This window comes from Choloepus didactylus, chromosome 27 (genome assembly GCF_015220235.1).
Source record: "Choloepus didactylus isolate mChoDid1 chromosome 27, mChoDid1.pri, whole genome shotgun sequence".
In the NCBI taxonomy this organism is placed as follows: Eukaryota; Metazoa; Chordata; class Mammalia; order Pilosa; family Megalonychidae; genus Choloepus; species Choloepus didactylus.
The window spans coordinates 2,742,834-2,765,466 of NC_051333.1; the positions used below are offsets into that span (position 1 = coordinate 2,742,834).

General features: G+C 42.0%; 2 protein-coding genes and 1 pseudogene across 2 annotated transcripts; 2 read left to right on the plus strand and 1 right to left on the minus strand.

Annotated features, from left to right (window-relative positions):
• The first annotated feature begins 444 nt into the window (after positions 1–444).
• On the plus strand, positions 445–3,441 carry LOC119520926 (ret finger protein-like 3). The gene is made up of 2 exons (XM_037818784.1): positions 445–730; positions 2,824–3,441. Exons 1-2 carry the CDS (start codon positions 445–447, stop codon positions 3,348–3,350), a joined length of 813 nt encoding a protein of 270 aa, XP_037674712.1. The 3' UTR covers positions 3,351–3,441.
• A 5,956-nt stretch (positions 3,442–9,397) lies between these two features.
• Positions 9,398–10,967, minus strand: LOC119521841 (annotated as a pseudogene).
• Positions 10,968–16,669: 5,702 nt separating this feature from the next.
• On the plus strand, positions 16,670–17,973 carry LOC119520925 (ret finger protein-like 4A). The gene is made up of 2 exons (XM_037818783.1): positions 16,670–16,955; positions 17,381–17,973. Exons 1-2 carry the CDS (start codon positions 16,670–16,672, stop codon positions 17,950–17,952), a joined length of 858 nt encoding a protein of 285 aa, XP_037674711.1. The 3' UTR covers positions 17,953–17,973.
• The last annotated feature ends 4,660 nt before the right edge of the window (positions 17,974–22,633 follow it).

Sequence of the window (22,633 nt, forward strand, 5' to 3'; positions counted from 1 at the left end):
AAAATTGGTGTGCATTTTGTACTCACACCACATCTCAGTTCAGAATTGCCCCATTTGGGTGCTCAATAGCCACAGTGTCTCTTGACTACCCTATTGGACAGCCCAGGTAGAGACTTCTCAACACCTAAACTTTTATTTTCTAATTTTACTTTCTTTTATTTATTTTTTATTTTAGTTTCAATTTTTTAAAAACTTTTTCTTCGCCACCTAAATTTATGGAGTGAATTTGAACCAGCGTTTCAAATTTCAGAAGTTCAGGACCATGACTCTTTCTATTTGTATTTATATATTATCTTCATTACCTAGTACTAGGGATTGCGCAGAGAAGGTAAAAAATTTCTCTAGGCATGTAGGAAGAATGATGTCCAAGGTATATTAGGCAAATTATCATTTAACTCTTGGAAACTCCATTATCATGCTTGTTTTCCTCCCCAGATAGTGGCCATGGCTGAATACTTTAAAGAAGCAAGTAGATGTCTCGTGTGTCTGGACTATCTCGAAAAACCAATGTATCTGAAGTGTGGATTTGTCTGCTGCTTCCGCTGCATCACCTCCCTGCACAGGGGGCCCCGCGGGGAGAGCTTGCTGTGCCCCTTCTGCTCCGTAGTCTCTCGGAGGAACCACCTCAGGCCCAATCGGCGGTTGGGGGGGCTGGTTTCCAGGGTCAAAGACCTGGACCCCCACCTGAGAGCTGCTCTGCAGATGAACCCGAGGATGCTGAAGTTCCAAGGTAAGGCCTCTGCACAACTTTTCCCCAACCCATAAAGGGCCCTTGAATGAGCAAATGTTCAAGATGATCTCTATTGAATACGGGCATGAGCTGAATTCTGGCACCTCAAATTTTTATTTCCTGCAATCAACAGTTGTTCTTACCTCTGAGAATACATTAGATCCACCTGGAGATATAGAAATAAATATAATATTTATTTCATGCCTAGACCTGTGCTGTCCAATATGGTTATCACTGCTGGCTACTGAGTATTTTAAATGCAGCTAATGTGAGATACAGAAATTATAATCTTTTTCTATATATTTGGTTAAGTAAATTATGCTTTAAAATAATTTTCATATGCCTTCTGATTTTTTAACATCCCTAAAGAAATGTTAAACTTTCACATGTGGTTCACATCATGCTTTTATTGGGCAGCAAAAAGTCTTTTCCTGGTTTCTCAATTTGAAAATGCATTAAATCACCTGGGACCCTTCTTAATATGTGGATACTGTTTATGTGGTGCTTGTCTGCCCTGAGAATCCGGATTTCTGCCCGAGCTGAGGTGTTGCTGAGGCTACTGGTTCCCAGAGCACACTTACCTGCCCCCCTCCTTGGCTCCACGTCCCAGGAGTCTGCAATGTTCAAATCACCCAGGTGACCCTAATCCACAGTGAGCGAGGGTAACCGCTGTGATGAACGCATCTATCCCTGAGCTCAGGCTTCCTAGCACCACCTGGAAAAGTTCTGCGTGGCTGTTGGTTCTGTAGACCTAGGTTCAGTTGCAGACAATAGACGGCAGCTCATCCTTCCTACACTGATCAGGAGCTTGAGAAAATAATCCTGAATTGGATGTCACGATTGTGAGTTGTGGTAGAACCTGGAGGAAGTTATGCAGTTACACGGAATAATCACAGCTCAGCTGCATGTGTATTGGTTCTAACGTCAGGGTCCCAGGCCAGACCTACCACATTCCCGAAACCAGGCTCCTCTGAATGTGCCAGGTACTTGCTGATTCTCTCTCTCTATGAACAATATCTGTTAAACTGTGTCATATAATAACAGTGTCTTGGGTGTCCACAGGATGAGTATATTTTGGTAGATATCCCAGCCCACAGAATCAATTGGGAAAATGAATTACTTGTGTTTTCTGAGTTACTGTGCTTTTGGGTCCATGCAAACCTGCATTTGTAATGGGCAGAAATAACCCAGTTATACTACATCCTTGAGAACACCTCTGCAGGTGCCAGAAATGTCCCAGTGCCCTCCACCAAGCCAAGTCATGAGGGAGCCACATGAAATAATTGGTCATGGTCCAAAAGGCTCACTTCTGATTCTCATATTGGCTCTGTCCACACTGTTGCATCAGTACAAGCAGTTCTGCACCCAGATCCTATGAATTTGAGCTGGTTTAGATCCTGGAAATCCACAGAGCCACTCCTTTCCAAGATTACCAGCCCCTCTGAGCACTGCACCCTGCAGGTTCTGGGTGTAAGTTGCTACATAGACCCAAAGCAAACTCTCCTCACACCCAGGGAATCCCTTCCTCTGTCTTCACTCCCACAGAAATGACCTTTCTTGTCTCAGGACTCCTCGCATTACCTCTTCATTTCTGTTATAACTCTGGGAAAACAAAAGCCTGGAATGCAATCACATAGTCAACAAGATTCAACAGGGGAGCCTAATTGCAAAGAAAAACAATTTTTAATATTTGAACATTATTCTACAATAATTCAAATTTTTTTCCATTATTCCAAATACCTATTAGATACCTATATTTTCATAGGATGTGTGAAAATTTGTATAAAATTTTAGAACAGACAAGCATCATAGTCTCTACTTTCATGTATCTCACACATTAAGGTAAGAAAAATATTGAAACAAATAATGTATAAACAATACCTACCATGACTAAGAGGACTGGTTACAATTATATCCCTCCATTCTGGATATAAAATTTGATTAAGGAGGACAGGGAAGTTTCCCAAGGAAAATTTTGACTTAGTGATATAGACATAAAGAAGTGAAATTGAAGTGGACATTTGGGCTGTGGCAGTAGAAGTAAAGAGGGGGGAGTCTATGTATTTGCTGAGCTCCTTATATTTTTTCCACAGTGGATATGACCTTGGATGTTGACACGGCAAACAACTACCTCATCATTTCTGATGACCTGAGGACTGTCCGATGTGGGAATTTCAATCAGAATCGGAGAAGACGTGCTGGGAGATTCAAGTCTTCAATCTGTGTCTTGGGCTCCCATCAGTTCACCTCTGGCCGCCATTACTGGGAGGTGGATGTTGGCGCAAGCAAAGAGTGGGACCTGGGTGTTTGCACAGAATCTGTTAATCGAAAAGGGAAAATCCATCTGTCTTCAGAACTTGGATTCTGGACTGTCGGTTTGAGAAACGGAGAGTCCTACTCAGCCAGCACGACTCCCGTGACAACCCTAGGTGTGAACCTCCGGTTACACCGAGTAGGGATTTTCCTGGATATGGATATTGGCAACATTTCCTTTTGTGATGTCAGTGATGGATCCCATATCTTTACATTCACCAAGATTTCTGCTATGGAGCCACTGCGTGCATTTTTCGCTCCTTCAATCCCAAGTAATGACGAGCAAGGCGTCTTGCGTGTCCTGTGACAAGTCTAAGCACTGCTATGCCTCCACTTTATCCTGGGAAAGACAAATGAACTTTTGACCACAAAAAACATACATGGAAAATTACTTTGTATTCAGAGCTAAAACATTTTCTGTTGGGTACACATGGTATAAATTTACAGCAGATATGGAATATTTTATGAATTGTGAACATAAGTAAATGAATTCGGGGAAATTACATTTCAAATGTTTAGTTTCTGTATGGTTTTCTTCTTGGAGTTTTATATTTATATATCATATAAACATACGCTGAATTTCAGATCTATTTCCAAATGTGTTCCTTTTTATTTTCTATAAGATCAACTGTGTTATGGTTTTAAACTATGTAAACATTTGGGTGTGAACCAACAGATTACATAATTTTCTAAATGATAAGGAAACAAAGCCTGATGTAAACTAAAAAAATGTGTGTGTTTCAAGTTGAGAAATGGATCAATGCCTGTACAATATCCAGAATTGAGAAGACAGATTTTCCACCTCACAGCAAAGCTCATCTAAAGTGTTTTTTTATATCTGTGCATGTCTAAGCCTGTACTTGTGGTTGTATAAAGATGGAATGGTTTAGTTTCCAATTTAGGCTCTACTCCTAGTACCATCTGACCTCCACACTCATCATTTCCTCCTACGGTACCATTTAAATTCATGGAGGAACAAGGCACGGGTAATTCTTTCCATTATTAACTTTTTCAAAAGATAAATTAGAGTGACAAGTTCAACTTGACAAAGGGTATCTAAAAAGACTCTACACCAATCATACTAAATCATGATAGCCTGGATGATTTTTCCCTAAGTGTGGAACAAAACAAGGATATCTCTCTTATTCAACATTGTACCCGTGATTTCAGCCAGTGCAATCAGGCAGGAAAATGCATAATGGGTGTATGGTTTCTGACTTTGGAGATAGAAAGGTTTTAATATTGGAAGATGGTGAGAGTACTAGAACATTGTGAATGTCATTAATCACAATGAATGGTGTACTTGTGAGTGGTTGAGATGAGAAAGTTTATGTTGGATATAAGTTTCCACAACTTAAAAAAAAAAGAGCAACTAAAGAGACAATGACAATTGAATGCAATACCTGATCCTGAATGGAATCTAATAAAGGAAGAGAAAAGGCTCAAATGGACATTACTGTGACATGTAAAAAATTGGAATGTAAACTATAATCTTTTTATAAATGTTAAATTTCTTGAGTTTGACAGCTGCATTTAGGTTGATTGTGTATGAATATTCTTGTTCTTAGGAAACATACATGGTTGTACCAAGAAGCATGATGTATACAGCTACATTCAAATGTTCAGAAAATAGATTGCTAGGTAGAGAAGGAAGGAAGGATGGAAGGAAAAGAGGGAGGGAAGGAGGGAGGAAAGAAGGAACAAATGAAGGAAGGATGGAACGAAAGAAAAACAATACATGTGCAAAAATGCTAAAATTGGTGGACTGGGTACCTAGGGAATGGGGATATGTTGGAGTTCTCAGTATGGAATTTGTATTATTTTTTCCATGTCCTGGAAGTTTGAAATTACTACTTAAAAAATGTTTTTAACCCTCTAAACTGCCCCCAGGAATGTAAACACATGTTGATGTCAAATGATTGGCTCTATCTCCCCTCCTATCCGTTGAGCCCACTTCTTTCACCAGGTGCTTCTCAAGCTCAGAAATGTGCTCATTCAATGGCCGTTCATGAAAGGTCCTTGTGCGTGGCTGGATGCAGGCCCAGGAGATGCAGCCTCAGACAGAATGAAAGTTTTTCTCTCATGTAGGCTACATTCAGGTGGGAACACACATCATCAGCTCAAAGCACATTTCAGCCAGCTACAGAGGCGCATAGAGGACAGGGGCGATCGTTCTGAAGGGGAGGGGTAAGGACGGTTGGTAGATTTCCCAGAAGATGCTGTTTGAGTAGAAGCATCTTGTACCATGAATGAGCTGGCCAACTGGGCATTTAGACATCTCAGAAGAGGGCACCAAATACTGCCAACATTCCTAGTTTTGTTTAGGATGAGCTTTCAGGAGGGACTTGGGTTTTTATCTATTTAATAGGGTTCCACAGAATGTACAGTAGGCAATTCTGGTGAGCCGTGGTCCAAGTGGAACTCTATCAGCTTAGAAAACCCAGTGCATTATGAACACTACTGAACTGTATACCTGAAAGTGGCTAAATGGGAAATTTTGTGTGGTCTATATGTTACCACAATAAAAAAAATTTAAATTCCTGCCCAGAATTTTTGTTTTAAACCACTAGAACATATTCTAGATTTTTTCATGTAAGTGTATTCATACAGTATTTGTCCATTTGTGTCTGGCATATTTCATTCAACACAATGTTTTCAAGGATCATCAGTGTGGTAGCATGTATCAGAAATTCATTCCTTTTTAGGCCTGAATAATACTCTATTGTATGTATATGCCATGGAGACAGAAATCAGACAGTTGGCCATTTCTTCAAAAAGCTAAGTATAGAACTATCATATGAGCTTGCAATCCCACTGCAAGGTATATACCAAAAAAATATTTTTTTGAAAGTAAGGATTCAAGCAGATATTTGCACACCAATGTTCATAGCGGTGTTATTCAGAATTGCCAAAAGATGGAAGCAACCCAAGTGTCCACTAACAAATGAATGGATAAATAAAATGTGGTATATTCATACAATGGAAGGTTATTCAGCCATAAAAATGAATGAAGTCCTGATACTTGCAACAACATGAATTCATTTTGAGTGAAATAAACCAGACACAAAAGGAAAATATTGTAGGATCTCATGGATTTGAAACAATTAGAATAAGCACACTCATAGAGTCAGAATATAGAATATAGGTTACCAGAGGATAGGGAATGGGACATTAAGGCTTAAAACGTACATGGTTCTTATTTGGACTAGTGGAAATATTTTGGTAATGGATGACAGTAGCACAACAGTGTGAACACAATTATGCACACTGAAATATATATCTGAATATGATTAAAAGGGGAAATGTAGGTAGTATATATGGTAACAATAAAAAAAAATTTAAATCCATGCACTACACAGTGAACTCCAGGTTAAAAACCATGGCCTGTAATTTATAATAGAATTATAAAGATGTGCTATTATCAATTTTAACAAATGCTCAACACCAATGCAATGTGTTGGTGATGGGTTGTATATAGGAATCCTGTATTTTATGCATGATTGTTCTGTAAACCCCCAACTTCTCTAAGAAAACTGGAAAAACCCAAAACAAAACAAAACGTGAGGGCTCTCATGGTCTCTTCTCATATCACAGAAACCCATGAAGAAGATATTACTCTGCTAGAGACAGCTGTAAATGGATCATGGAAAATACCACTAGCCCAAGCCAAACTTATGGGTGTTCCGTTCTGGGACCTTAACAAGGGGTAGACAAAACAGCCTTATTTTGGAAGACGTTGCCATCTAGGACTTTCACAGCTAAAGAGAGGAAGTCAATGTCTGGCTTCAAAATATTGGCCACCTGTCTTGTTTGGGGTACTGCAGCTCATGAGTTTAAGTTGAAGCTGGTGCTCATTTTCCATTCTGAAAATCCTAGAGATTAAGAATCCTTAAGAATTATGCTAAATCTACTCTGACTGTGCTCTATAAATGGAACAGCCTCCCCCCTACGTGGGATCAGACACCCAGGGGAGTGAATCTCCCTGGCAATGTGGAATACGACTCCCGGGGAGGAATGTAGACCTGGCATCGTGGGACGGAGAACATCTTCTTGACCAAAAGGGGGATGTGAAAGGAAATGAAATAAGCTTCAGTGGCAGAGAGATTCCAAAACGAGCCGAGAGGTCACTCTGGTGGGCACTCTTATGCACACTTTAGACAACCCTTTTTAGGTTCTAAAGAATTGGTGTAGCTGGTGGTGGATACCTGAAACTATCAAACCACAACCCAGAACCCATGAATCTCGAAGACAGTTGTATAAAAATGTAGCTTATGAGGGGTGACAATGGGATTGGGAAAGCCATAAGGACCACACTCCACTTTGTCTAGTTTATGGATGGATAAGTAGAAAAATAGGGGAAGGAAACAAACAGACAAAGGTACCCAGTGTTCTTTTTTACTTCAATTGCTCTTTTTCACTCTAATTATTATTCTTCTTATTTTTGTGTGTGTGCTAATGAAGGTGCCAGGGATTGATTTGGGTGATGAATGTACCACTATGTAATGGTACTGTAAACAATCGAAAGTACGATTTGTTTTGTATGACTGCGTGCTATGTGAATATATCTCAATAAAATGAAGATTAAAAAAATAAATAAATAAATAAATAAATGGAACAGCAAAGCCTGGATGATGGTTTGTCAGTTTACAACATGATTTACTGAATATTTTCAGCCCATTTGTTGAGACCTACTGCTCAGGAAGAAAAAGATTCCATTAAGAATATTACTGTTCATTAACAATTCACCTGGACACCCAAGAGCTCTGATGGAGCTGTAAATAAGAATAATGTTTTCATGCTGCTAACACAACATCCGTTCTGCAGCCCATGGATCAAGGAGTAATTTCAACTTTCAAGTCTTATTTAAGGAAAACATTTTGTAAGGCTCTATGGTCTAGCTGCCATGGATAGTGATTCCTCTGATGGATCTGGGCAAAGTAAACTGAAAACCTTCTGGAAAGGATTTGCCATTCTAGAGGCTGTTAAGAACATTCATGATTCATGGGAGGAGGTCAAAATATCAACAGTAATAGGAGTTTGGGAGATGATTCCAACCCTCATGGATGACTTCGAGAGTCTCAATACTTCAGTGCAGGAACTTGCTGCAGAAGTGGTGGAAAAAGCAAGAGAACTAGAATTGAAGTGGAGCCTGTAGACGTGACTGAATTGCTACAATCTCATGATAAAACTCAACTGAATTAGAAATTGATTCTTATGGATAAGTGTGTTAGGGTTCTCTAGGGAAACAGAATCAACAAGAGATATCTGTAAATATAAGATTCTATAAAAGTGTCTCACGCAACTGTGGGGATGCACGAGTCCAAATTCCATAGGGCAGGCAATGAACTGGCAACTCTGATGAAAGTGTTCAATGAACTCCTCAGGAAACGCTTTGCTGACTAGCAGAAAAAGAAGTGAAGGTTCTTTCTCTCTCTCTCCCTTAAAAGTCTTTAACTGATTGTATTAAATCCAGCTGATTGAATTCTCTCATTGTGGAAGACATACCCTTTGTTGATGTAATCAGTCAGTTGCAGTCAGTTGACTGATGATTTAATAAACCAGAAGGCTGATGATTTAATTAACCAGACACAAATGTCCTTGCAGTAATGGTTAGGCCAGTGCTTGCTTGACCAGACACCTGGACACCATCACCTGGCCAAGTTGACACCTGAACACAACCATCACACATAAGCAAAGAATGTGGTCTCTTGAGATAGAATCTACTCCTGGTGAAGATGCTGTGAACATTCTCAAAATGACAACAAATGATTTAGAATATTACGTCAACTTCATCGATAAAGCAGCAGCAGGGTTAGAGAGGACTGACTCCAATTTTGAAAGTAGTTCTACTGTAGGTAAAATGCAATCAAACAGCATCACATGCTACAGAGAAATCTATTGTTAAAAGAAGTGTCAGTCAAATCAGGACTTCTTGTCTTTTTTTTCAAGAAATTGCCACAGGCACCCCAAACTTCAGCAACCACCACCCTGATCAGTCAGCACACATCAAGATGGGGACAAGACCCTCCATCAGTAAAAAGATTACAACTTGCTGAAGGCTCAGATGAGCGTCAGCAATTTTTAGCAATAAAGTATTTTTAATTAAGGCATATACATTGTTTTTAAGAAATAAATAATGTTTATTTGTTTTTGTATACTTCATAGTGTTTTATACACTTCATAGAATACTTAGTGTGGTCATAACTTACATAGGTACCAGGATATAAAAAAAATTCATGTGATTCACTTCACTGTGATTTTCACTTTATTGCAGTGATCTGTAACTGAATCTGCAATATCTCCAAATAAGACTTTTTTGATGGCTGACAAGCCCACTGGATTTTTAATTAGTTTCTAATAAACAGGCATAGTTAGAGGAACTGTGTCTTGAGGAGCCAGGCTCATTTCATGGCCATAGAGAAATAAAGGTGGGGCCGTTCACACTTCTTTTATCTATTGGTGTTGATTTAACTGGGTGTTCACTTTTGTTTTCTTCTGAGTTATGGTTTGGAACATGGCAATCGTATTCAACTTCTGGTTTAGATAAGTCTCAGCAGAAATACAAATCCACTCTTTGCTTGGAAATTTTGTCAATGTGGGCACCTGACAAGAAAAATGGGATGCTCTGAGAAACTTTTCAAAGCATCAGAGTCCCCTCCATTCTGACAAACTGCACACCACTCCTCGTTGGGGTCACCCTCTTTCCTCATTGCTCCAACATGAAGCAGAGACTCCCGGGAGGCATCAGTCACTCAGCCTTTCTGTTTGAGGAATTTTCCTGGTGAAGTCCTGACTGATCTGTGCTATGGAAGCCTCTAGGTTAGCACAGACTCCTAGGAGGAGCCCTGACTGCTATTTAAGAGTAGGGATGAGAGTGCACTCCTTGAATAGTCAGTATTTTGATGTCTAGAGTCTTCATCTGTTTATTGTTTCTCTATAACAGGAAAATCATAATTTTTGGTGGTCCCCTGTCCACTTCTTTTATTCCAATCAGCTCTACCATGACCACTGGGACTTTGCATGTAGGATCAGCTCCTGTTGGTTTCCTAGAAGAGCCCGAGCATCCTCAACTCCCAGAGCTGGAGGCACTGGTGCACATCTCAGCATATACACTAGTCACAGCAACAGGTCCTGCACGGCCTGGAGATGGCACTGGATAATCTGGAGACTGGACGGTTCTGCTTGAGGGAGGTCTTGGCTGGCCATGATCTATGCTAGTATCTTCCATCCTGATATCATCCAGAATAATAGATCTTGAACAGTCAGTATCTGGAAGAGAAGGAAGATTACAAGCACCTCCCACTGGTGAGCTCAAACTGATCCTAGGGGAACCCAAAGCCTGTCCACGGTATCCTGCAGTATTGGTAGTGGTGGCACTGGAAGTTGTACGGGATGTGCCGTTGGCAGTCGATGGGGCAGCCGTCCACCGCTGACCTGCAACTCTTTATGGCTCACTGAGTCAAGAAAGGGGTCGGGAGCTATTGCTTGCCGTGGTATATTCTGGTACAGTAACTTTAATATCCTGTTCCACCAGCGTTTGATTTTTATTTACTTCAATTATTGTGTTTTGGATCTGATTTCCTCTGAACTGTATGTATTTTGTCTTTCCATCCGTTTTATGATCAGTGTATCCATGATCAATTTCTGACTCTGAAAAGCTTCTTCTATAAATTGATGTCTTTGTTTTTATCGTCTAATAATTGGCAGTCCCGATTGGTGAGTTTGTCACATGTCTCACGGTAAAGCTTCCGCTGTTCCTTTTCACGAAAAGGACAATACACTGGTCGCTGATGCTCACAGCAGCTGCCCCTGGAGACACTCCACCCTCTGCTGAGCTCTCAGGCAAGTCTCCCACTCGCTCTGCCCTGTCCTCACAGCGTGTCCACAGCTGCCGAGACTTCTCTGCTGTATGCTGGAACCTCATAGTGTCCTTCACAAAGAAACCGTCTATGAAGGGGCTTTCTGCAGCGAATGACTCCAACCCGGGTGGGGAACCGTGAGGAGCTGCCCCTGGAGAGCCGGGCGCGGGGACCCGCGGGGGGACTGTGGGGAACCAGCATCCAGGCGGAGCAGACGCGGCGCTGGGGCTGGGGCTGGGGGTGCCCCGGGAGGTGCCGGGGGGCCAGGGAGCTCCAGGGGCGCGGGCAGCTCGAGGGCGCTGGGGCGCGCGCGGGCAGGCAGCGGCTGGGCGCGGGCTCTGGAAGTCTGGGGGCCCCTCGCAAGGCTCCCACAGGCCGAGCCGGCCGCCTCGCACTCGCGCTCCGCGTGGGGACCTGCGGGGTCTCGGCTTGGTTCTCCCCGCTCAGCGCTGCGGAGCCCCCGACCCCTTCTCCAAAACCACCTCCCCGTGCTGCCCCCGATGGCCCCTCCTGCTCCTCCTCGGGCCGCGCTGCTGACCCCGGTGGGGGGGGACGAGGGAGCCTCCAGGCCCCGGGGATCTGCGTCCCCGATGGCGCGCGCGGAGGAGGGGCTGTGTCCGACTTTCCAGCGCACTGCCAGACTCCCTCCGTCCTAGACATTTCTTTTGACAGCGCTTTTCAGCAAACCCGAGGCGATAATGTGATTCATGACAATCGTAAAATAAACCCTTCAGCTTGGTTATTGAAAATCAAATCTACACCCACAGCTCCTGAAGGGCAGAGTCAACGGGCGACAAATTGCACACGCAGTAGTTTCTCGGCAGAAATAGCTTCACTGAGGATGCAGAAAATGTCCATTTGCTGTCTCCTGCCACGGTTTTCAGGTCTCTGATTAAATTTATTAAATAAAGTCATTTAGGACCCACCGCTCCTGAATTCTCCTCTGACTCCAACGTGCTTATTCACCGAGCTCAGTTCTGATGTGAAACGGACCCACGTGCGTTGTTCTTTATTGGAAAGTTCTCTCCTCTCATCTTACTCACACTCTGCCAAGCTTCCCTAAGACCATCTCATTTTGATTTAAAGAAGTCACCAAATCGAACGTTATGTCCTAAAAAGTTAAATGGGAAACATTATCTTGACTTCCAGTGGTTCTGCCCTAGGGATGATTTTGCTGCTTAGGGGACTTTGAGAAATGTCTGGTGAGATCCTTGGTTTCCACAACTGCGGGAGGGGGTGCTGCTGGCATCTGGTGGATAGAGGCCAGGGGGCTGCAGAACATCCGGCAGTGCCCGCCCCCCACCACCACCAAGAAATCATCCAGCCTTAGGTGCCAACACCCCAGGTGGGGAGACCCTGGCTCAGGCTGTGCCCAGTGAGGGTGTCCAGGACAACGGGATTCCTGCTGGGTTCTTTTCACAGGTAGTAAGGAGGTAATATCCATCCACATAGAATGAGGTCGCTTATCCAGCTGCTGAGAAAGGAATAACACTATTCTCATATTTAGATGAAGAGAAGTCATGAAACCTTGTCAGAAGTGTGCTCTAAAATCTCACTCAGTAGCCACAATCATTTCTACCAAATGTTTCTCTCATTGATTGCAAAAATGTATTATCAGAAGTTTTTTAAGAAAAAAGACTAGAAATTGCCCCAAGACTCTGTGTAGCTGGACAATCACCTACCTTTAAAACAAAAATATGCCAGGAAGTATAATGCAAATAAAAGACATCATCTAAAGACCAACAAATCATATAATCTGTGTTTTTAACCAAGCCTAAAACTCAGATCCACATAAAAAAATTGTGACTCATCAGCTTATTCCAAAGATATTTTCATCCCTGGTTAACCCTAATTGTACATGCATTTCAATTCTGTTAGTGGCTTGAGAAAAGCACAAACCTTTACATTTGTAGTAGTTTGGAGTGACATACCTCAATCTCACGTGTAACCATAGTTTCTCCTTTCTGGTATTAAATAATTATCATATGTTTTCATTTGTTTATCAGAGATTTGGAAATGTTTGATAATGCACAAGTGTTTACAAAAAAAATCATAATCTGAGATATTAAATTGCAAAAAAATTTAATATAATTAAATATTTTCCCTTCTGAATTCTATATTAAAGTTCAGAAGAACTCCATTTTTTTTTCTTTTTGATGTATAATCAATTTTGTGCTCTTCAGTTATAGTATATTAGTGTTTTACCTGACCCACAGAGGATCCAGGATTATGTAGAAAGGATGAAATATCACAGAAAATTATCAAGAAGCCAGCTGATTTCAAATCATAGGATGGAGGTAGGAAGCCAGGCTCAGAACGGGGAAGGAGGACGCTGTGCAAACATCGACACAGTGCCTGGGAGGTTGCTGGAGACACCAGATGTGTGTGTTATTATAACTTCATGGACCAAATGCTGTTAAAAATGACTACATTGTCACACAGGAAAAAAATCTGTGTGGGATCATTATACTGAAATAATAAAGGCCAAAAAAATGTTTAACATCAAAATTTCAAACTGCATTGAGGGTTCTGTAATATGGATATTTAAAATATGTACAATTTGTGAAGGGTCATTTTGACCTTCTCATCTTTTGAATGTGAAAAAAAAGTTTTAATGGCATCATGATTTTTGGCTCAATTTTATTTTTACGTCTAAATGAGCTGTAAAACAAGAGGACACTAAGGTTTCTGCTCTCTAGGCATTGGTTGGAAGTAAAATCAAAATCAGAAATGCCTATCCTGTAGAATGATTATAGCATGGCCAAATTCCATCCCACTATGCCTTCATACAGCATGGTTACTGTGATGGTTAGGTTCATGTGTCAACCTGGCCGGCTGATGGTACCTAGCTGTCTGGTCAAGCAAGCACTGGCCTAACTGTTGCTGTGAGGACGTTTGTTGCTGGTTAATAAACCAACAGGCTGGTTTATCAAATCATCAGTCAATTGGCTGCAGCTGTGACTGATGACTCAAGGAAGGGCGTGTCTTCCTCAGTGAGAGAATGCAATTGGCTGGATTTAATGCAATCAGTTTAAGTGAGACAGATAGAGGACCTTCACTTCTTCCGCTAACCAGCGAAGCGTTTCCTGAGGAGTTCGTTGAAGCTGCCAGTTCATTTCATCGAACATCTTCATTGGAGTTGCCAGTTTGCTGACTGCCCTACGGAATTTGGACTCGTGCATACCCACAGTTGTGTGAGTTACTTTTATAAATCTTATATTCATAGATATCTCTCATTGATTCTGTTTCCCTAGAGAACCCTAACTAATAAAGTTACTTAGAAAGATGCTTAGAAATAAGGGGAATGAGACTATATATCATGTATTAATGTATGGTGAATGTTAACAAGACAAGGCTGAAAGTTTTAGATCTTAACAAGGTAAAAGGCAAAAATAAATGTACAGATCTAATTTTTTCTTCAAGTCAGGAAAAAAAATTGTGAATATTTACCAGGAAAATCCTCTTGAGATTTATAAACACTCAATATGAAATTTCTGAACATGCAATTCATTTTGAAATTTAATTACAATGTGGTATGAAACAATTTATGGTTTTCTTTGTCATTGGTAAAGATCCTATGACTGCCACAATTAAATCAACATAGGATTGGATTAAAGACGCGTGGTCTGATGTCAATGAGAAGAGAGGAAGGGACCTCAGTACAAAAGGCCCTTGACAGCTGATTTCACTCAAGAACCTTGGGAATCAGCTGGAGGCCAGAGGAGAATCTCCTGGAGAACAGTGAGTCCAATTTTATGTGATTTCTTTTTCACTTCTCAGACTCCTATGAAGGGCAGGTGTGAGTGAACAAGGTCTGGGGAATTAATACTCCATGAATGGAGCAAGGGTTGTGTGAAGCCAACTCGGTGCCACACACGGTGTGAGCTCCCAGGGCCACTCAGGCCCCAACTCCAGGAGCAGTAGGCAGAGCCTGGGGTTTCCATATCAGCCAGAATAAATGAATATTCTTCATTTTCCTTAGACCAATAATAGCTTGGGCTAGTCTACCAGAGAGATGAATTGAGTTTCCACTGAAACTTCAATCTCTCAGCGGCTGTTGTGGGTTTTTTCCTAGTCAGGTCACACCAGCTGGAAGGATTGGAGTGTCCACCAGCCCAGACCAGTGTTGTCCAGTGGAAAGATGATGTGGCCACACATGGGATTTTACATTTTCTAGCAGCCATGGTAAAGAAAGTAAAAGAAACCAATGTAATTTTAATAGAATAATATTATCATTTCAACATTTAATCAATTTGAAATGCTTGTCAACCAAGAAATAACAAATGAAGCTGCAAAGCAACAGAGGCATTTAATGGGGTCTTAGAACAACAATTTGGGAGCCCAGATTCAGGCAGCAACCCAAATTGTGCTCCATCTTGGCATTTCCAGACAAGGTTTTTTAAAGGAGAAGATTAGACAAGTTGTTTGTGGTTGGTAGATATTTGGGGTACTCTCGTTATCCTTCAGGTTATACAGTTAACTGGGTTCTTCATCTTGTGGTTTGTTTTATGGTTTGGATGTCCTTGGGGTTTTGAGGAACTTGTTCCTTGAGGCTTTGCATGCTGTGGCAGCCTGTGATCCATGGTTGAGCCCTGCACAAGAGTCACCTCCAGAATGACCTCCTGCTCCATGTTAAATCTTTTAGACATAGTGTGCCAGTTGGAATGTATTATGTCCCCCAAAACACCATTATCTTTGATGTGATCTTTTGTGGGCAGACGTATCAGTGTTGATTAGATTGTAATTCTTTGAGTGTTTCTGTGGAGATGTGTCCCACCCAACTGCAGGTGATGACTCTGATTGGATAATTTCCATGGAGCTGTTATCCCACCCATTCGGGGTGGGTCTGAATTAAATCACTGGAGCCATATAAATGAGCTGACAAACAGAAGGAACTCAGTGCAGCTGACAGTGACATTTTGAAGAGGAGCTACACCCAAGAGGGACACTTTGAAGAACGCACAGGAGCTGAGAGAGGAACTACAGCTTACAGACATTTTGGAGACAGCCATTGAAAGCAGACTTTTGCTCCTGAGAATCTAAGGGAGGACAAACACCCCAAGAGCAACTGAGAGTGACATTTTGAAGAGAAGCTGCTTCCTAGAGAGGAACGTTCTGGTAGAAAGCCATTTTGAAACCAGAACTTGGGAGCAGACGCCAGCCATGTGCCTTCCCGGCTAATAGGTTTTCCAGATGCCATTGGCCATCCTCCAGTGAAGGTACCCGATTGTTGATGCCTTACCTTTGACACTTTATGGCCTTTAGACTGTAACTCTGTAACCTAATAAACCCCCTTTATAAAAGCCAATCCATTTCTGGTGTTTTGCATTCCAGCTGCATAGCAAACTAGAACACAGAGTAACACCAGTTTGTTTTATTTCTTTTAACACAGTAATCAGTGAGACAGCTTACATTCCCTTTTTCTCAGGATGTCTTTGAACTCAGTGTGTACTTGATGCTCACAGCACATCTCAATTCAGACAAGTTCCATTGCAGAGGATCAGTAGCCCCCATGGAGAGTTCAGCTCTAGACCCTTTCACCACTTCAACTCAAGCTTGAATGGTGAATTGTGTTCCTCGTTCCACCTGGCATTTCAGGGACATGAGTCTTCATATTTGCAAGCTTACTGCCTAGTACCAGGGACAATAGCTTTATGCACGTAGATGTGAAAGAGCCCTAGTTCATTCATCTCATGGAATCTCCATTCTATAAATCATGACATTATATGACACAATTAATATCCTCATTCTTTCTCCTGCAGGAGACATGGCAGAGCACTTTCGAGAAGCCAGCAGATGTCCTGTGTGTGAGGCCTATTTTGAGAAACCCATGTACTTAAAGTGTAGATATATCTGCTGCCACCACTGCATCACTTCCCTGCAGGTGGACGCCCACGGGGAGAGTTTTTTGTGTCCTTTTTGCTCTTTGGTCTCTCAGAAGGATGAGGTTAGGACAAATTGTCAGCTGGGGAAGCTGGTTTCCAAAATCAAGGACCAAGAACCTCACCTGAGAGCTGCTCTGCAGATGACCCCGAGGATGCTGAAGTTCCAAGGTAAGGCCTCTGCACAGCCTGCTCCCTTCCCATCAAGGGCCCTGGAATAAGCAACCAGGCAAACCATCTCCATTAAATATCAGCAGAATTCAGGCACCTAAAATGTCCATGGTCCCTGAGCACATCCGAGTATTGATTAGAATCACTGAGAGATTCTTAAGGAACTAAAATGTCAGTGTGCCTAATTTCAGCTGTGAAAATAAAGGGTTTATTTATTTCCAAGAGTTTTTCTTTTTACTCCATACAAACTGATGCTTCAGTTGGTGAAAACTCTCTCAGATGTTTTTCTTTTCACGGGAAATTTTTATTTAGGGGAAAAGCAAAATTAAGAAAATAAGATGAGTGATTAAATTGGACCCTTGCACTAAAAGTGAACTGTGGGTGTGATTCATTGTTTTGCTGAGTTCCGTATTTTTCCTCCACAGTGGATATGACCTTCGATGTTGACACAGCCCACAACCGCCTCCTCATTTCCGAAGACGGGAGGCAGGTCCGATGTGGACACAGCATCCAGAATCGGGAAGAGCGCGCTGAGAGATTCAGCTACGGCATCTGCGTCCTGGGCTCCTCTCGGTTCACCTCTGGCCGCCATTACTGGGAGGTGGACGTGGGAACGAGCGAAGAGTGGGATCTGGGCGTCTGCAGGGAATCTGTTCCACGAGAAGGGAAGGCCATGTTGTCTTCAGAACTCGGATTCTGGACACTGAATTTGAGAAAAGGGAAACACTTCTCTGCCAGCACTAATCCAAAGACTGCTCTTTGGGTGAACCCCCGGTTACACCGAGTGGGAATTTTCCTGGACATGGATATTGGAAACGTTACTTTTTGTGACATTAGCGATGGATCCCATATCTATACATTTACGAAAATTTCTGCTTCTGAGCCACTGCGGCCATTCTTTTCTCCTGCAAACCCGAGAAATGATGATCCAGACATCTTGAGTATCTGTTTGCCAGTGATTCCAAGTATCCCATTCCTCCAGCACAAGCCAGAATAGACAAATAAAGCCAAGACAACAAACACTTTTATTGAAATTCACTTTGTGCTTTTTGTTAGGTTTAGGCCCTGGCCCTCACCCCATCCCCGTCCTTAGGAATTCTGTGACAGAGCCAGGGCCCCTCCTCATCCTAGGAGCCCTGCAGACCTGCAATAAGCCGACACCCCCACCCTTAGGAATCCTGAATGTTGAAATTTAAAATTTTCCTGTGCCCCAGCCCCGCTTTCAAACCGGCCAATGGAAACTTGCCAGCTATCCCCTTTCTCCAAAGTAGCCGACGAGAAACTGCCCTACAAGGACCCACCAGCCTCCCTGTCCCGGGACAGAGAACTTCCCGCCAACTGTCCTGCGTGAGCCCCACTGTTCCGGGGCTCGGGGCCGGCACCTGCGCGTGGCTGGACAAAAGACTCCTTTTGATTGAGTTTTCATCTCTTCTCTTCTCAATTGAAAAACCCAACACTTATAGCTATACCTGTCCCACACAGAGTACTAGAAAAATGTGGAACATTTTATGAATCACAAACACCAAAATTTAATAAGAATATAATTTGCATTATAAATATTAAATGTTGTCATGGTCAAACTCATTGGATTTCATATTTATATTTCTGTTCCTTTATTATGTCCTGAACTCTCAGATAAATTTGACATGTTTTCCTTTTTCTGTAAGAACGACTTCACTAGTTATGTAAGTTATGAATTAACACTTGGATGTGACCAAATGGATTATGTAATTTTCTAAATGTTGGGAAACACTACTACTCTTTATTCACAGTAAGCAGAGAGAGCTGGATAAATGCTTGAATGATATCCAGAAGTGACAAGCTTATCTAACACTTGCTTGGACTTGTGCTCTGCTAGGTCAGCAGGGGCCGCACGTGCTTTAGAAGTTGAGCTCTGTGGTCTCCTGTGTGCTCTGGAAACATCCCACATGCTCAGCCTTTCCCTCCTCCTTCTCCGCTCCCATGTCCTCAGCACTGCCCTCACCTCCTTCTCCTGAAATAGACCAGGTCACTGTGAAGACTGAACCCTGTGTGCCAGGTATGGATGTTCTTATCCCAATTTGTTTCTTCCCCCATGGCTACATTTCACCATCTCTTAGAATTTCTAAGGGCTTCCTTGAAGTTTGAAACTTGAAGAATATTCCTAACGAAAATTTAGAAGGATTACTGAAGAAAATTTTCAAGAGTCTTGTCAATTGTGAGTTCACATGAGAGAGATCCAGCCTCACAGTTGCAAACACGTGCTGGCAATATGTAAAAGCATTATTTAATAATTTAAAGGTGCCCCATCCATAGAGACAGGGAAGTCCCAGGACACAGATTTGAGGAGTGGACTGGAAGTCAGATGATTAACTCTGCAAATTGTTTGGGGATTGGGTGGACTAACACTCATAAGTGACTGGAGGCAGAGAAACTGGCACTGTCAAAGTAGGGTTTTCCACAACTGGATCTTTTCTAAAGAATAACAATTTTGAAGCAGTGATCTGCTCATGTACATGGCAGAAAACTCATTATCTATATCCATGGAAGAAGGCAACGAAGTTGATCTCAAGCTAGAGTTTTCCCTGGAAAAAGAACTGTCAGAACTAAAAGCCAACGTCAGAGATTCAACCTGCTGGGAGCAAACTGTCTCTTTCTTGGATTAGGGCTCCCTGGGCTAAGGATTTATCATAAACCCTTCTCCTGGGTAAGAGTGAATCATTCTTTCACCATGTCATGAGGGTGGGGAACACATTTTGTCCCCGGCTGCGCCCTGGTGAACACAACAGAAAACTCAACCTCAGTCACCTGCTGATCACCCCAGAGCCCACCTTTAGGGTAAAGGCTAGAAATGCCACAGAAGCCCCTCCAAGCCCTCTGTGCCTGCAGGCTGTTATACTGTTCCAGCCAATCAGATACAGGTAGTTCTGGGGGTGCCGTGTGGGGTAGTTTCCTGTCAGGAAGGAGCTGGTGGAGAAACACTCCTTCCCCACCCATGCCCTTCCTGCCTTTAGAGGCCTGGGGGGGGCTGCAGCTCTCTTGCCGCCATGAGGGAATGATGGTGAGTCCTAAATCCAACCACTTGGGAGAGTGGACCAGAAGGAATGCAGAGACCAGTCACTGGCCATCAACAGCATCTTCACTGATTTTTTGTCCCTTCCGAACCCTTATCATATAGATATTTAGTCTGCAATGCACACATAATAGGAGCTCAGTGATAGGTATATACATGATTATATTCCTTATCAGAAATAGGAAGTGCAAATATCTTCTCCTTTTTGGTGTGTTATCTTTTCACTCTCTTGGCAGTGAGATATACAAAGCGGGTGCTCAATCTTTTGAGTAATGTCTACTCTCTTGTCAATTTGCAATGTCCAGAGCCTGAGAGTAATGGTAACTCATTCCTGATGAATGGTTTTGGCTCTCAGAGCATCTCCTGGACTGCTCCACTGTAGTGTTTCTGGGCCTCTTGGTCTGGGCCAGCGGCTCCATTCGGTAAGCAGCTCTGCTCTCCCTGCTTTCCCTGCAGATCCACACCTGAGCCGTCAGCCACACTCTTTCCTTGTGCTCTTACATCCTCATCTCCTCTTACTTGCTGGACTCTGTCTTCACCTTTTCACGCCTATTGCCACAGACACAACCTCTGGTTTTGAACGTGTGAGCCCCTGGTGCTGATCCCCCAGACAAACAAGCACTGGTTCTGTTCTCTGATGAAGAGTCACCATTCAGGCAGGGAATCTGGAGATGGCCCCTTCTACACCGACCCCAAAGTCTCCTCTCTGTTAAGAGAGTTAACGCTTACTGCGGGCAATCATGTCTCAGAAACTCTGCTACTTTCAGGAAGGGAGGTTCCTTAGCCAGGGATGCTCCTGGATGAGGTCACCATGTGTTTGGGGAAAGATTCCAAATAAAGACCCCGATGCTCAGGGAAATGACAGTCTCTGCCCCACAGTGCCCCCACAAAATGGAATTAAACCTTTCCAAGTTTTGGGAATAGAGGCATAAAATTTATAAGACCTAAAATGTAAAACAGCAAATCTTATTTTTGATGATAGGCTTGTAAATGTATGTTCTCCTATTGAATTGACATAGATTATTAAGCTCATGACAGAATGTACCAAGGTTTGGAGAAAATTCTGATACATAAAATGAAATGCATTACTTTGGATAGTAAAGAACACCTGGGAATGTTACAGAATTTCGTAAGTCAGCATCAAATGTATGAACTTCTGTCATCAAGTGGAATTTATGAAATTAATATTTTCTTCTTGAATTGGAGCTTTATTTCTTCTACATGCTATCCACATTAAAGTCCTTGAAATATCTATATACATATATATGTTCATATATTTACATATATGTTTCTCACATTACTATTTTTTCCTTATTTGAGAAATTGTAGGTTTACAAAACAATCATGCATAAAATACAGGATTCCTATACACCACCCCACCCTCAACTTGCATTGAGGTGTATCATTTGTTACAAATGATGATAGCACATTTTTATAATTGTACTGTTAATTAAAGTCTGTGGTTTAACTTACGGTTCACTGTTTGTGTACTGTAGTTCCATGGCTTTTTAAAAAAATTTTATTCTGTTACTGTATCAAAGAAGTTAGGATTTAAGGGCTGATTATGATTACTAAATTATTATACAGATTTTGCTTTTCAATTTCTGATTTATTAGAGTAGACACAGGGACATACCTGAAACCTGAAATGTAATCCAGCTGCCTTGATCTCTGATAATGATTGTGTAACCTTTATCTTGTGCCCACGTGTTTGTAAAAACCTTGTGACTAACCCTCAACTAAATCCATTTATCCAATTTTCAGACTTTAGTCTTATGATCACTAAAGACAGCCCCTAATGTTTATTAATAAAGGGCCTTGGGTCAGCCCAGAACTAACCCACAACAAATCCAAAGTTATTTTGAAAACCAAAGCTGGATCTAACCAGAATGGGCCCACCTGACATGTTCAGCAGCTTAGACTTTAATCTACAAGTCACCTATACCTCATTATAGTTCTAGAAATCACACCCATCATCATATTAAGGCCAACATTTTCTTACATACCTTCTGTTACTAAGCTTGTAATCAATCTGTGCATGCTCAATAATTAGATCACCTCTAATTACATCATCTGGGGCCATTGTGCTCATTATCCTAAAACCTGCCCATCTGTTGATACCATAAAACTATCAGAATTACTGCAGTTCAAGGACACAGATTTTGGGCTGGTAGACCGTCTGCTCTCCTGTTACCCACCAAGCAATAGAACTCTTTCTCTCTTTGAAACCCACGTGTCTCAGGAATTGGTCATTTCAGCACATCAAGCAAAGAATCCACCACTTTTGGTCCAGTAATATTACCATATACACAACATAACAGTTCCCCATTCAATGATATTCAGATTATATATATTTCAGTGCGTTAACTGCATTCACAATGTTGTGTTACCATCACCACCATCTATTACCAAAATGTCCATCATTCCAAATGGGAACCCTGTACATTTTAAGCCTTAACTTTCCATTGCCTGCCCCCACTTTGTCCCCTGGGAATCTTGATTCTAGATCCTGACTCTATGAGTTACCTTATTTTGATTGTTTCAAATCAATCTCACCTTACCTATTTTAATAACTTTAAATAGAATCATTTTATGTCTGCTTTCACATGGTCTAATATCTCATGTGA

Bases quoted from the DNA above. Each gene is read 5' to 3' on its own strand.
- LOC119520925 (XM_037818783.1), top strand. From the start codon at position 16,670: ATGGCAGAGCACTTTCGAGAAGCCAGCAGATGTCCTGTGTGTGAGGCC. The intron at 16,956-17,380 runs GTAAGGCCTCTG...TTTCCTCCACAG, and splicing joins GAGGATGCTGAAGTTCCAAG to TGGATATGACCTTCGATGTT.
- LOC119520926 (XM_037818784.1), top strand. From the start codon at position 445: ATGGCTGAATACTTTAAAGAAGCAAGTAGATGTCTCGTGTGTCTGGAC. The intron at 731-2,823 runs GTAAGGCCTCTG...TTTTTTCCACAG, and splicing joins GAGGATGCTGAAGTTCCAAG to TGGATATGACCTTGGATGTT.